The following is a 12958-nucleotide window of genomic DNA, read 5'->3' on the forward strand; positions in this document are numbered from 1 at the left end:
AAAACATTAATACAGCAGAAACATCAATCAAAACAATATCAGAAAGGAAAACTTTAGTATTTTTTAATTTTGGAGATAAAATTAGCATATTTTTCCTTAAGTGAGGTTTCGAAAGCAGGACTTCCTACTTGCAGTGGATTGTGGTTAAAGTTTGGAAGTAGTACTTTCACTGTTCAAATCTGAATCCAGATGTTAGAATAAAGGACGATGCACCATGCGTCACATAGATGTAAGGAGCAGCTACAGGCCTCCCACTCTGATCCAATTTTCAGGAAACAAAATAAAATTGGTAAAATTTTTACAATTTAAAATATATATATATATTGTGTAATTTGAGCATCTGTTGTGAGGGGTGTGTCCGCCCCCATCACTGTCTATGGCAACGGCTACATGCATGGCTACATGTGTACAAGTGTAGGGTGAGTGTGCGCATGCGTGGAAGTTGACGCCCACTTTTTTCTGCAGGCGAAGGCCAACACAGACGATCTATGTAGCGGCGAGATGCTCGGACTGTTTTCTTTTACGAATATATTTACTTCATAATAAACAATTATCGATATTTTTGTAGCCGTAACATATTTTCTGTAACTATATGTGAGATATGTATAAGGCAATTATTTTTGAACGCAATAAAACATAAGAAACAATATTAAATAATATAGATATCCCCCTCCCTGTGCCACGTAATGGTACAGCCCGCTGACGTCCTGCGCGGGAGCGGAAAACGTGCGTCGGACTGTGCGGAAAAGGAATCGTGTGTTTTCAGGTAGAAACGTGCTGCTCAATATTCTTCACATTTATTATCGGTTCTGTGTCACGTTACAAGTTGTTGTTGAGGTTTGTGTTGCTTCTCACAGCTGTTGGCCACGTGTGTGTGTGTGTGTGTGTGTGGGGGGGGGGGGGGGTGTTGTGGAGGCTGTGCTCTCTTCTTGGTCACGATGGTTAACTCTGTGTGTGTGTCTTTCTGTGTGTCTGTGTGGTTGTTTGTTTCAGTGAGATCCGGCTGAGACACTGTGTGTTTGCTCAGCAGCATCACTTGTGTTAAATGAAGTCACCAGATGAAGGTGATGATGGTGATGATGGTGGTGGTGATGATGGTGGTGGTGATGGTGGTGGGGGGGTCAGGGGGAGGGGCACTGCCCGTTTCCTCTCCTCATCTTCTCTCGTCTTTTCTCCTCCAGCTGCAGACATGACTCTGGATTGGAAACCAGGTGATCTGATCTTCGCCAAGATGAAGGGTTACCCCCACTGGCCCGCGAGAGTGAGTCCGCCGCTCGTCCAGGGGTCAAATCAGAGCAGAGCACATCTAGAGCTAAACTTGTTATTTGCCTTTTGTTTTTCTTTACATTGATTAATCAACACAGCTTTAAATCGTCCCAGACGTTTAAGCAAAAATACAAAATGTTTGCTGCTAATATGTGGATGTTAGAGCCCGACTGCTTTGTCGGTTGATGCAGATAAATCAGTATCTGTGGGTTTTTTTGCAGATAGGGAAACTTTTACTGTAGAGAATGATGCAGGTAATTAGTGCATTTATGTAAACAACAAAAGATCCACATATTTACTTGTATTTCCCTTCTATTTGTAGTCATTTATGATACAATTTTTGGTTAAACTGTAAAATATCAAACCATAAAAAACGCATGACAACAAACCAATCTTTGGATTTCACACTGTTGGTTGTTGGGTTGGAAATGATATCATGACTTACAGAAGGAAGCTACTTTTACTTTCCACTCTAACACAGGTGCAGAAATCCACCTGAGCCCCAAATATCCAACACATTCATGCAGTTAACTCATCAAACGCCTTAGGGAACGTATAATGTTTCCATGTGTTGTTTATGGCTGTGAGAGAATATCTTGTTTCTTTCTCATCAGATCGATGAAGTCCCAGACGGAGCTGTGAAGCCGTCCAACATCAAGTTCCCCATCTTCTTCTTTGGTACCCATGAAACGTCAGTAAAGCTGAACTTTCATTTGATCTGATCAGGAGAAGTAGTATTTAATACGTTTGTTGAATCTGAGGGTGTGAGGGGAAGCCAATTTAAAAAAGGGGGAAAATGTCTTATGTATTAAATTTGAGTGTTCCATATAGATAGTTCACACAATAAACTGCTTCTACCACAGGATCTGCATGTAGAAGTAAAGATAAATCAGCAGAATTCACAGAAAAAAATCCTCATGGGAATAAATAAGCAATGAGTAGTTCTATGGAGGCTGATGGAATTTTGATTTGATATTTCTAGTATAAATTTAAAGATTTTAGACTATGCACTGGTGATAAATGAAGCCACATTATAAACCTGAATTTAAATGCTAAATGACCACGTTCAGCAGAGTTTATCTGATTTAGTCTCCTCAGCTTTTATTGTGGCCTTTTGAATGTGTTTCTTTAACGCCATCAATGTTTGATGAGTGTCTGAATAGAGTTACCTCGTCTGTTCTGTCTGTGCCGCTCCGCCGTCTCGCAGTAAACACGCTACATTTTTAATGCCTCAGAAAGTATTAAATGGACAAACACCCTCAAAATGATCTTCCCTCCACCAGAGCCTTCCTCGGCCCAAAAGACGTCTTCCCCTACCATCCCAACAAAGAGAAGTACGCCAAGCCCAACAAGAGGAAAGGCTTCAACGAAGGACTGTGGGAGATCGAGAACAACCCAAAGGTTGAGCTCACCGCGCCCAAGGTTTGTCGGCTTCCTCTTTGTTTCCATCAAAATAAGTTTTGATATTCCTTCCCCAGAAGTCCGTGTAAAGCTCTGCTGCAGCTCAGATTTCGATTCACGCCCCCTGTTTGTTTCTTTCTTTCTTTTGATACGATTTGTCGATTTTATTTTTGCTTTTATCATCACTTTCTGACCCGGGGTTCCTTCCCCTGAATATCTCAAGGAAACCAAAGAGATTTCTTTTAGATCACTATTTTCGGCTGCTAGGGAGAAGTTGGGGTAAAATAACTTGAACATGCTCCAGAGAACGTCTGCAGAGTTGAGTCTGGACTTTCTCCAGAGTTTGACTTTCTCACACGAACAAAGCAGCAGGAAAGCAGCCAGTGAAATGTGTATATTTATTTGTATTAACTCTGCTGCTACATGTGTTTGGCGCCTGCCCTTATCACCAGAAACGCTCTTGACATCTTCGTCTGTGTTTTCTACATGTGGGCCTCAGCTTTTTCATCCTGAGATGTTTGTATCCTTTTTTGTGTTTGTGTTTTTGTGTCTGTCACGTGTTTGTAACGTCACTTATGAAACCTCTGTAGGATCTCCAGGCTCATCCGGACAGTCTCAGGAGTTTATACCCGGGGGACTGACAGGAGAAACTCTGGAGAAAGTCCGGTCCCTCTCACTCTGACATTTGCGTTCTCACATTCAGCCCCTACGGAGACTATCAGGAGACTATCAGGAGACTATCAGGAGACTATCAGGAGACTATCAGGAGACTATCAGGAGACTATCAGGAGACTATCAGGAGACTATCAGGAGACTATCAGGAGACTATCAGGAGACTATCAGGAGACTATCAGGAGTTAGTGGAGGTCTTACAGCAGCTTCCGTTTTTTAATCAACTTTATTTCCCTCTTGTTTGAAGCCGGTCCCTCCTGGTTGTTTTCCTGAGAAGGACTCCGACAGCGGTCCTGAAGGAGAGGACGCTGACGACAAGGGGGTAAAATCCAAAGTAAGTTTTTTGTCTTCATATCTCAGAACCCAGTCGCCTCACTGCGTTGAGCTGCCAGTGGTTTGTACCTGTGTTGTCAGCTTCTTTCTTCTTTTGCTATCTTTCTCTCTAATGTGTGTCTGCTTCTTACTGAACTACACAGCAGACAAACAACACCTTACACTGATAGATTGAGAGAAGGATACCCCGCTAACTTCTCTCCCTTTCAAGACTGGCTTACCCCACCACACTGCGTCCTATGCTGTGTCTCGGGTGCATTCAGGTTCCAGGAAGTGAGGCTGAGCAGGAGAATGAGAATATGGAGGAGGAGGAGGAGATGGAGATGGAGGAGAAAGGGTCTCTGATGTCTGAGCAGGGTCCTCAGGACCAGGATGTACGTACTTTGCATGCTGGGATATTCTAAAGCCGTGGAAACCCGTTGGAAAGCATGTGACACTTGGTGGTTTCTTTGAATTGGTTTGTTTCTGTTTTGGATTTAAACTCTTTGTTGGTGGCCACACTTCTCCTGGTGCTTGGTGTTTGGATTAAAGTTTGTGGCCTGGGCCTGAGGTGATGAATGTTTTACAGATAGAGTGATGTGAGAAATCAGTCCCTGTTGTCTCCAGTGAAATGATTAAGGTTATATAACGCCAGGTAAGATCAAGCTAGTCCACTGGAAATCGTGCTAATGTCGGTGGGATATCATCTCTGTGTGACTAATAGGATAAGTGTGTGTTTGTCTCTCTGTTTTACCACCTTGACATCTTGTGTTGGTGTTTTCCATTTCCTGCTTTTTCTCTATTCTACTGTTTGCATTGTGTTGACAGAAGTTTACTTTTGCATGGTTTTCTCTGTGGTTTGGATTAAGGTAAGTTGTAAATCACTTACTGTCTCCATGTGTTTCCTGCAGGTCGACAGGGACTGAGTTTATTTAAAGAAATTATTTTGAATATGCTTTAACAAGCATTTCAGGATGTTTTGTCCCAGTTCGGGGAATAAAGTATAACTAAATGAGCTATATAATAATAATATAGAGTAAACATAATTATATCTTAAAAAGGAAATTGGCTATGATTTTCAAAGATGGTGTCATCAAACCCATATGACAAAGAAATGCAATTCAAACTTGATATTTTACAGTTTAATACCAAGGGACTTGATAGATGTAAACATCTGTATCTAGATGTTATTTATTTATTTAGTTGTTAGTGTTGCAGTTGTTGTTTGCATCAAAAGAGCTTGTAGACCAAACTAACGAAGGTGTCCCACTTTAGGGAGCTGCTCAGAAAGAACCCACAGATGTAGTTAAACCCAAGAGAGGAAGGAAGAAAAAGGTTGGTAGAATCTTTTTATTTGTTTTCTAATTAAATGTTTGAATATGAAGGAAACATTTTATATGCTGTTGTTTCTTTTTCCTCCAGACTGACCCTGACCAGGAGCCTGAAAAGGACGATGCTCCTGTCAGTCCTGTTAGTCCTTCAGGTAGAATCTGCCCCCTCTGATCCTGCACTTATAAAAACTGTTAATTACTTTGTGCCATGAAGAAGATGAATGATCTTTTGTTTGTTTAATGCATGACAGTAACAGTGAGACAGCCTTTAATTTAACTTGTAATTTAACTTTATAGTTTGGTCCATGACTCACCCAGCAATATGCAGAAGGCAGGGTTTATGATGTATACTGCAGCCCTCCACAAGGGGGCGATCAACAGGATTTTGCTTCACTTGGAGAGTTTACATGTTGCCATCTCTACATACAGTCCATGTGACAAACATGTTGCTCTGTAAAATGAAAGGATATTGGCACAGCATCATATTTTAATTTCAAATGTGAGAGGTTTTCACAGTATTTCCTTCATCTAATTACATTAATTGAATATTTGGTGTGTGTGTGTGTGTGATCTTGTGCAGAGGGTCCAAAACGAAGAGGCAGGAAGCCCAAAAGTGAGAAGATGCTCCTGCTCCAGCAGCAGAACGACCAGCAGGGCTCAGGAAGTGAAATGTAAACGCATTCATATTTTGAACACACAAAATTCTTACACCTTTACCAAGGTTCTAACATGTTTCGCTTCTTGAAGGAGAGAGATGTAAATTTATATCAGTTTGAAGTTTGTCAAAGACAATAAAATATATTCAGCTAAGATTTCCAAGAGGTGTAGACACCCACAGTATCACATTTCTTCTTTCAACTAAGTTTGCTATCAACCCCTGTTCATAAACACATTGGTAGATCTGGACTTTTCTCATGGAGCAGCTTTATTTCAACTGCTTTCCATTTGCCTTTTTAAGCCTCTAAGAGAAATGTCCTTCTCTCTTGACTTAGGGACACTGCTGAGGCCGAGAGAAAGAGGAAGAGGGCACCGGAGGACAAGTCCAAGAGCGGAGAGGAGGAGAAGAGAAAGAAGAGGGAGGACAGCAAAGGAAAGGAGGCCGAATTGAAGGAGCCGGAAGCCAAGAAGAAGAAGCAGTCCAAGGATGACGGCTCGTCTGGCTCTGACGATGAAGAGGCAGGTGTCCTCACAGTTTGACTTCATCAGCAGTGAAACACCAACATTGTTTTCATTTCTAACCAGTTTGAAATGTAAAGGAAGTCTGTGTCTGTTCTTTTGTTCATGTGATGTGATTTATTTATTATTTCAGAAAAATAAAGGCAGAAAGAAACAGCAAAGCTCAGAGACGGACAAAGACGCCCGGCGGAGGAAAGCAGATGAAATAAGAGAGTGAGTGACCAAATGAGTGAAATTCATACAAGTGACATCTCTTAAACATTATTAAATATGAATTGTCAACTACATGTGTTTATACTATTTATGACACAGCATTCAAACAAACTTGTCTTACAGGCCGAACAAGGAGGATGGGAAGAAAAATGAAGACAAGGCGGGAGTAAAGAAAAAAGGTAATAAATCATTGGAGCTACCAAGGAGGTTAAGTTTCCATATTAATGACTCAGACAGCCTCAGGTGTCACAGGTGCTGATCTCCTGAATGGCAGCAACACTTCTAGAATCCCCTCCTCTTTAGCAATATCTCTTCAAAGTAAAAGCATGTTTGTTTTGTTGCTGCAATGCTTTATTTTCGGTGCTTTGATTTTGAAGAGTTGTGAATTTGCAGTTAAGTAAATCAATCAAACTTCTATATAAACCACATGAAAAACATTGACTATATAATCTTCGCTGCAGCTGAACCATAGACTGTTTGACAATTATAAAGTGACATTATATTGTAGGACTGTATGAGGAATAACTCTAGAGCATTTACACAGGACAACCAATCAGAACGTTCCACACAGGCAGGTTTAGAACAGGCACTGCACTAATTAAAAAGTTTAAGTCAACCCCTGTTATGACTCTTAATTCTCAAACATGGTTTTTGGAGTCTTGATTTTAGAGACTTTCAGTGTGAAGGTCTTTTTCTCTGTAATTTTTAGAATCCACGTGTCATTGCTTAGATCTGTGAACAATAACAATGTCAGCTGAAACATTTCCATGACAAAGTGTTTTTCTCTTTTCCCTCAGAACTGTCGACTGACTTGAAACTCCAGAGACTGCACAGTGAAATCAAGATTTCACTGAAAATCGACAACCCTGTAAGTGCATTTCCTACTTCATTCAGCTGCTCGCAACTTCTATAAAACCATGTTATCCAGTCAGACGTGAACTGACACAACCCAAAGGCTCAGACTCCCATCCCTGTTGTCTCCCCTCTGCTCCTGTCCACCTCTGCAGGATGTGAAGAAGTGCTTGGATGCATTAGATGAGATCGGCGCCCTTCAGGTCACAACCCAGCACCTGCAGAAACACAGTGAGCTCATTGCCACGCTCAAAAAGGTACAATGATTCCCCTCAATACATGTAGAACCACTACAAACCAAAATGAATAGGATTTTTTAGCAAAACAGACACTAGACAATGAGAGGTTTGCTTTTATGTGGCTGATATGAATGAAAGCAGTTCACATTCTCAGAAAAGCCTTTTGACTTTTTTATATCTGGTGTAACAGCTTTTTGGCTTTGATTATGATCCATGCATGTGTTTCTTCATGTTCCAGATTCGCAGGTTCAAGGCCAGTCAGGACATCATGGACAAGGCCACCATGTTGTATAACAAGTTTAAGAGCATGTTCCTGGTTGGAGAAGGGGACTGTGTGCTCAGCCAGGTCCTCAACAAGTCCTTAGCTGAGCAACGGCAGCACGAAGAAGCCAAGAAAGGAGCAATGAAGAGAGTTGAACAAGCCAAGGAAAACCACTCAGGTACTGCTCCTCTTAAACTCACTCCTTCATGCTGCCTCTTGTATTTGGCACCAATCAGGGATGTTCATCACTAACCATTGATTAAAGATAACTTAATTGCTCTAATGGGTTCTATGAAGGTGCCACTATGGTAGAATTCTACGGAAGAGTTTAAGGGCCAGACACAACTAACTAAAGCTGAGAACATTTTTATTTTGAGACTTAAATTGAAATTTCGAGATTTTAAGAATATATTTAAACTACACTATTCATTTTTTTACATTTCTGCTTTTACAAAATATAGCTGTTGTTCAGAATCAGTTTTAAGTAGAATGTCGCCCAGTAGAGAAAATGTCTCCACCAGAGCTGCTTATGAAACCACGTTTAAAATCACAAGATCTGGATTTTTATTTGTATCTGCACCAAATTGCACAAACTCATAAATCTGAACTAAACGTGTCTTATTTTTGTCATCAAGATCTGTTAATTATTTTTCAGAGAAATCAGTTAATTTGTGTGTGTGGAATTCCTTGATCTGCCCCCTGATCCAGGTCAGCACTTAAATGTAATGAGTTCTCTTCTGATTCATAACAAGTCCTTCCACCAGGTTTCGTGAGAATCTGCTCAGTAGTTTGAATCCTTCTAACAAACAAACAAACAAACAAACGCAGATGCAAACAGAACCTCCTCAGTGAAGAAAACGGGTAAACGATTTATCTTTCACCACATAACAGGAAGACATAATCATAATTAGATCTGTGAAGAGATTGTCTTCACTCCTCCAACTGGATTTATTACCAGAGGAGTTGACTTTATGCCGGTCATTGATAATGACGACTGTTGTATGTATGTTTCAAATGCTCTCAATACACACAGGAAGTGATGCTCGGGTGTTGATAAGTCTGTTGTGACACATGAGACCCCAGCGGAGAAAGGAGACCTTTATGTGCTGCTGGTCCGTTTCATCTCTCGTCTCCAGGTCCACGTCATCTGTGGTTGACATTCACATTTAGTAGAAACACACGGACAGTAATCGGAGCAGCCACATCCTCGCCTAACGTCTCGTTTTACAGCTGCTCATGCTGAACCTCCAGCCGAATGACTGCCTCAGTGAAAGGTCTCTTTCTAGAGCAAGGCATGACAAATGGACGGAAAATCCTATTTATCTCCGTAAGGTCTGGGGCTCGGCATGTGTCGTCACATGCCCGTGTGAGCTCTTGGGTCTGCGGTGGTTTAGGTTATGCAGTTACGTTTTTTGCCTGACTTGAGCCTGTGTGTGTCTCCGTGCTCTGCCCTGAAGACAAGATGATGAATGGTGATCCAGGCCCCGACGAGAAGACGCAGGAGACGGAGAAGCTGCTAGAAGACGCCTCAGCCGGAGAAAATCACAGGTAGACGAACGAGAAACACAAACCACAGTGTATGAACGTAGTCTCAACAAACACTGAGGTGCAGGTGAATATAATGTGTTCTGTTTAATATCAAGAAATGAGCAATGAGAGCATTCGGTCCATCAAGAGTCACTTGAGCTGCTTTCAGACGAAATGTCCGACTCAGTTGCTCCGGACATTTTCTGGAACTTTTCCTTCCTGTCCCCTGGATAAATGTCCCACTGGGCAAATGTGAGGATACAGCAGGAAAAGGTCTGGTTAATTCACAGAGTGTGTGTGTGGGGCGTGTTGATCACTGGCGGAGGAAGTTTTTTTAGAATACTGCGGCATTCTAAAAAAACACAACCTTTTCACCTTTGATAACTTTATTAATTTTAGTCATCTTCAATTGTTTTTCAAGTGTGTAAATAGCCATGTGTCACCACTGTTGTCTGAATTGGCCATCAGACGTCAGAGCTCTCGTCGGGCAAATACACGAGCCTCCATCAATGGTGATTGTCTTGTTCCCATGCACAGGACATCTTTCGGTCAGTCTTCTCTGCAAAGGGGGCAAAACTATGGAACCTCTTGCCCACTAGTCTAAAACTAGAGACTAACAGCAACACTTTTAACAGAGAACTAAAACAACGGCTCAAATCAAATCAACAGTGCTCACACAAATAATTTACAACTGGTTATTGTTTGATCATGCTGCCTTTGTTCTCTACGTAGCCTATATATATATATTCAACTCATTATATTGCTGCTCTGTACTCTACTGTATACTGCATTTTTACTCTTTTTAATTATCACTATCAGTTTTTTATCAGTATTTGATCTTGTTTCTGTCTTGTTCAGTTTCTTTTGTTGTTTTCAAAAAGCCTCCTGTGGACAGGTGTTGTAAACTAGCATTTATGCTAATACACTGTAAACAATGCATCTGGTTCGTCCAATGACATTGTCATGTCCATGTCCAAATAAAATCTACTAACATTTCACTTCAGTAAAAGTCCAAACAAATAGACAAAAATGTATTCAAGTAAAATAATAATATTGACTTTTCTACTTGAGTAAAAGTCAGTTTTAAATATATCTAAAGTACTAAAAGTAAAAGTGATTTCCGCATGTTGCCTATTCCGTAATGCAACTGACTCTCGGAGGGGGTGTCGCTGCTGCTGGGGGAGTGTTCAGGACATTTTCCTGTTGTGACTACGTTCTTCATATGAGAAAGGCAATCTGCAGAAAATGTCTGGACCCAATTTTCAGGACATTTACCAGAAGTAATGTCTGAAAACTTGATTGTCGAGTAAAAACATAAAATACAATAAATCCATGAAATAAAGGCCTTGAATAATATCACTAATCTGTTTAGTTAAAGAACATTCAAACTGTTAAGAAAGTTCCTAGATTTCAAAGGCAAAATTGTCAAAGACATACACTTCTAGAAAATTGTCTTGAGGAGAGAGTGGAGAGTTTCCTACTTTTTAACCAGACAGAAGTTAAAAAGTAGGAAACTGATTAAAATGATTAATACATTAAACATCATAGACCGGCCATTTGCTGTAGGTTTCAGAATCACATTTTGCTCCGTGAGGTAAAATCGGCCCATAAAAGTGGATACACATTTTTTGGTTAGCGGCTCCCCTTCAAGTACCACATGACGTAAATGTGTCGCATATGTTACACAAGAAGAGCTGTAAAAATGAAAGTCCAAATCAGCTGGCTCAAAGACGTTCTGCTTAATCACTCTATTTCTCGGAACGTCCACCAAACTCACAGAAAGCCCAGAAGCAACAATCTGTGAGTCAGGACTCTGAGAGAGAGAGAGAGAGAGAGAGAGAGAGGGGGAGAGAGAGAGTCACGACGCTAACTCCGGGCTCTGTGCCTCCTGTCGTTCAATGCAATCTCTCATTGAGGGTTTCTTAGCGGATATAAACGGGTCCCGAGGGCGTGTTCCTCACATCCTGAGATATATTAGCTTCCACTAGCAATTAAACCTTCGGCATTATGATAAAGTAAAGTGGTTTGTGAGGACTGGATCTATCACTCCCATGGAAATTAACCGGCACGCCGACGCACAACTACTTTGACTTATTTCCATGTCCATAAAATTCAACAACATTTTTGAGTTGAGTGTAGTTTTCTGTTTCTCAGTTGTAAACTCTGCAGCGTTCAGTATTCTATAGTGCGTCCGGAGAGTATTCACAGCACTTCACTTTTTCCAAAACGGATTCAATTCACAAACCAAGCCATGAAGTCCCAGGAATTGTCTTTAGAACTCCGAGACAGGATTGTATTGAGGCACAGATCCGGGGACGGGTACAGATGTCACAAAATGTCTGCAGCATTGAAGGTCCCAATGAGCACTGGGGCCTCCATCATCAGTAGATGGAAGAAGTTCGGAACCACCAGGATTTAGACTTAAACTTTTTTCACTTTGTCATTATGGGGTATTGTGTGTAGAGTTTTGAGGGAAAAAATGAATTTAATTCATTTTGGAATATGGCTGTAACATAACTAAAAGTGAAGCGCTGTGACTACTCTCCGGATGCACTGTATGTCCTGCAGTTTTCTCACTCGCTCACAGACTCTTGTCTTCTGTTGAGCACCGACGCTAAATCTACAATGTTCTGCAGAAAAATTTAAACATTTGATAAATAACAATTGTAGATTTGTTTTTGGTGGTTTGATTGACTGCACAGGAAACGTATATTTAACTCTTGGTTTTGGTCTTATAGGACATACTCTCAAAAAGAACCATCAAATATTACCTGCTGTATCTTTTAATGTTCTTCCGTTAATACTGTCAACATTTGAAACCTGTTTGTTTTCTTTGCAGTGCCCCAGAAGCTCAGGAGGAGTCCACCTGAGCTGCTGCTGCTGTGCTCCTCTGTCCACACTGAGCTCACCCACTGGGATCTCCTCCTGTCCCCCTCCTCTCGATGACCAATAACAAACAATGGTTTCCAGATGCCTGACGGCCTTCTGTCGGATTTGCTGCTCTAAGGCCTCAGTGACCCTCCAGCCCCGATAACCACTGACCACACGGTTTATTTTTGTACTTTGTGTTTTCTTTACCTTTCTGGCTCCTCGTCTTTCAAGCATCTGTTGAATCTGGTCAACGGTGTGAAGAGTTAGCACTCGTAGATCTGTAGCGCTGAGAACTTAGAGCAGGTCAGCACCAGCAGGACCTTCTACCCAGTAGATGTTCTCTCTTTCACATTTAACTAGGGTTTTTGACATTTACACAATCAATGGTTTAATCTCATCTTCAGCTTAAGTTATATTGAAGTACGGAGGCCACAGACACATTCGCCACGTCCGCTGATATTAGCTGCATACTCGTTTCATAGACTCATCACTTCAGGTACGCACACTGAAGATCCTGGAGTTTGCCAAAGTTTATTTTGCCAAGAAAATGCTTTATTCTCAACCATGTTCAAGTGTCTGTTTTAAGGTTGTGCTTTTTCTTTCCTTTTAACAAAGTGTAGATGTAAATAAGAGTATTTTTGTGCCTGTCTGACGACCTGTTTCAGCCTCCATTAATAAAGTAGAACATATAGTAACACGCCTGTAATCATGTTTTTGGAAAAAGGACCTCACAAAGTTCATTCATTCGATTCTCAGTTAAATTTGACTTTAGCAGTTATTGGTGTTGAGCTGCTATTACTATACTGGAGTTATATTGCATCCATGAGACTAAATTG

General features: G+C 41.0%; 1 protein-coding gene across 5 annotated transcripts; it reads left to right on the top strand.

Moving 5' to 3' along the window:
• Nucleotides 1–679: 679 nt before the first annotated feature.
• psip1a (PC4 and SFRS1 interacting protein 1a) lies at nucleotides 680–12817 on the top strand. 5 transcript variants are annotated; one of them, XM_053419126.1, is made up of 18 exons: nucleotides 685–766; nucleotides 994–1064; nucleotides 1182–1261; nucleotides 1881–1957; nucleotides 2550–2688; nucleotides 3587–3673; nucleotides 3936–4046; nucleotides 4927–4986; nucleotides 5074–5134; nucleotides 5557–5653; nucleotides 5975–6158; nucleotides 6292–6371; nucleotides 6495–6550; nucleotides 7169–7239; nucleotides 7379–7480; nucleotides 7701–7902; nucleotides 9182–9272; nucleotides 12091–12817. In XM_053419126.1, exons 2-18 carry the CDS (start codon nucleotides 1046–1048, stop codon nucleotides 12119–12121), a joined length of 1548 nt encoding a protein of 515 aa, XP_053275101.1. In that variant the 5' UTR covers nucleotides 685–766; nucleotides 994–1045; the 3' UTR covers nucleotides 12122–12817. The 5 variants fall into 5 exon arrangements, with proteins under 5 accessions (XP_053275103.1, XP_053275101.1, XP_053275102.1 ...); XM_053419127.1 differs by having other exon boundaries at nucleotides 686–766; nucleotides 5563–5653; XM_053419128.1 differs by lacking the exon at nucleotides 994–1064 and having other exon boundaries at nucleotides 680–766.
• The last annotated feature ends 141 nt before the right edge of the window (nucleotides 12818–12958 follow it).

The sequence above is a fragment of the Pleuronectes platessa genome, chromosome 3, assembly GCF_947347685.1.
Source record: "Pleuronectes platessa chromosome 3, fPlePla1.1, whole genome shotgun sequence".
Taxonomy (NCBI): Eukaryota; Metazoa; Chordata; class Actinopteri; order Pleuronectiformes; family Pleuronectidae; genus Pleuronectes; species Pleuronectes platessa.

What these genes read in the sequence shown, in the direction of transcription:
- psip1a (XM_053419126.1), top strand. An exon ending in CACTGAAAATCGACAACCCT is followed by an intron (nt 7,240 to 7,378) that starts GTAAGTGCATTT and finishes CCACCTCTGCAG; the next exon opens with GATGTGAAGAAGTGCTTGGA. An exon ending in TCAGCCGGAGAAAATCACAG is followed by an intron (nt 9,273 to 12,090) that starts GTAGACGAACGA and finishes TTTTCTTTGCAG; the next exon opens with TGCCCCAGAAGCTCAGGAGG.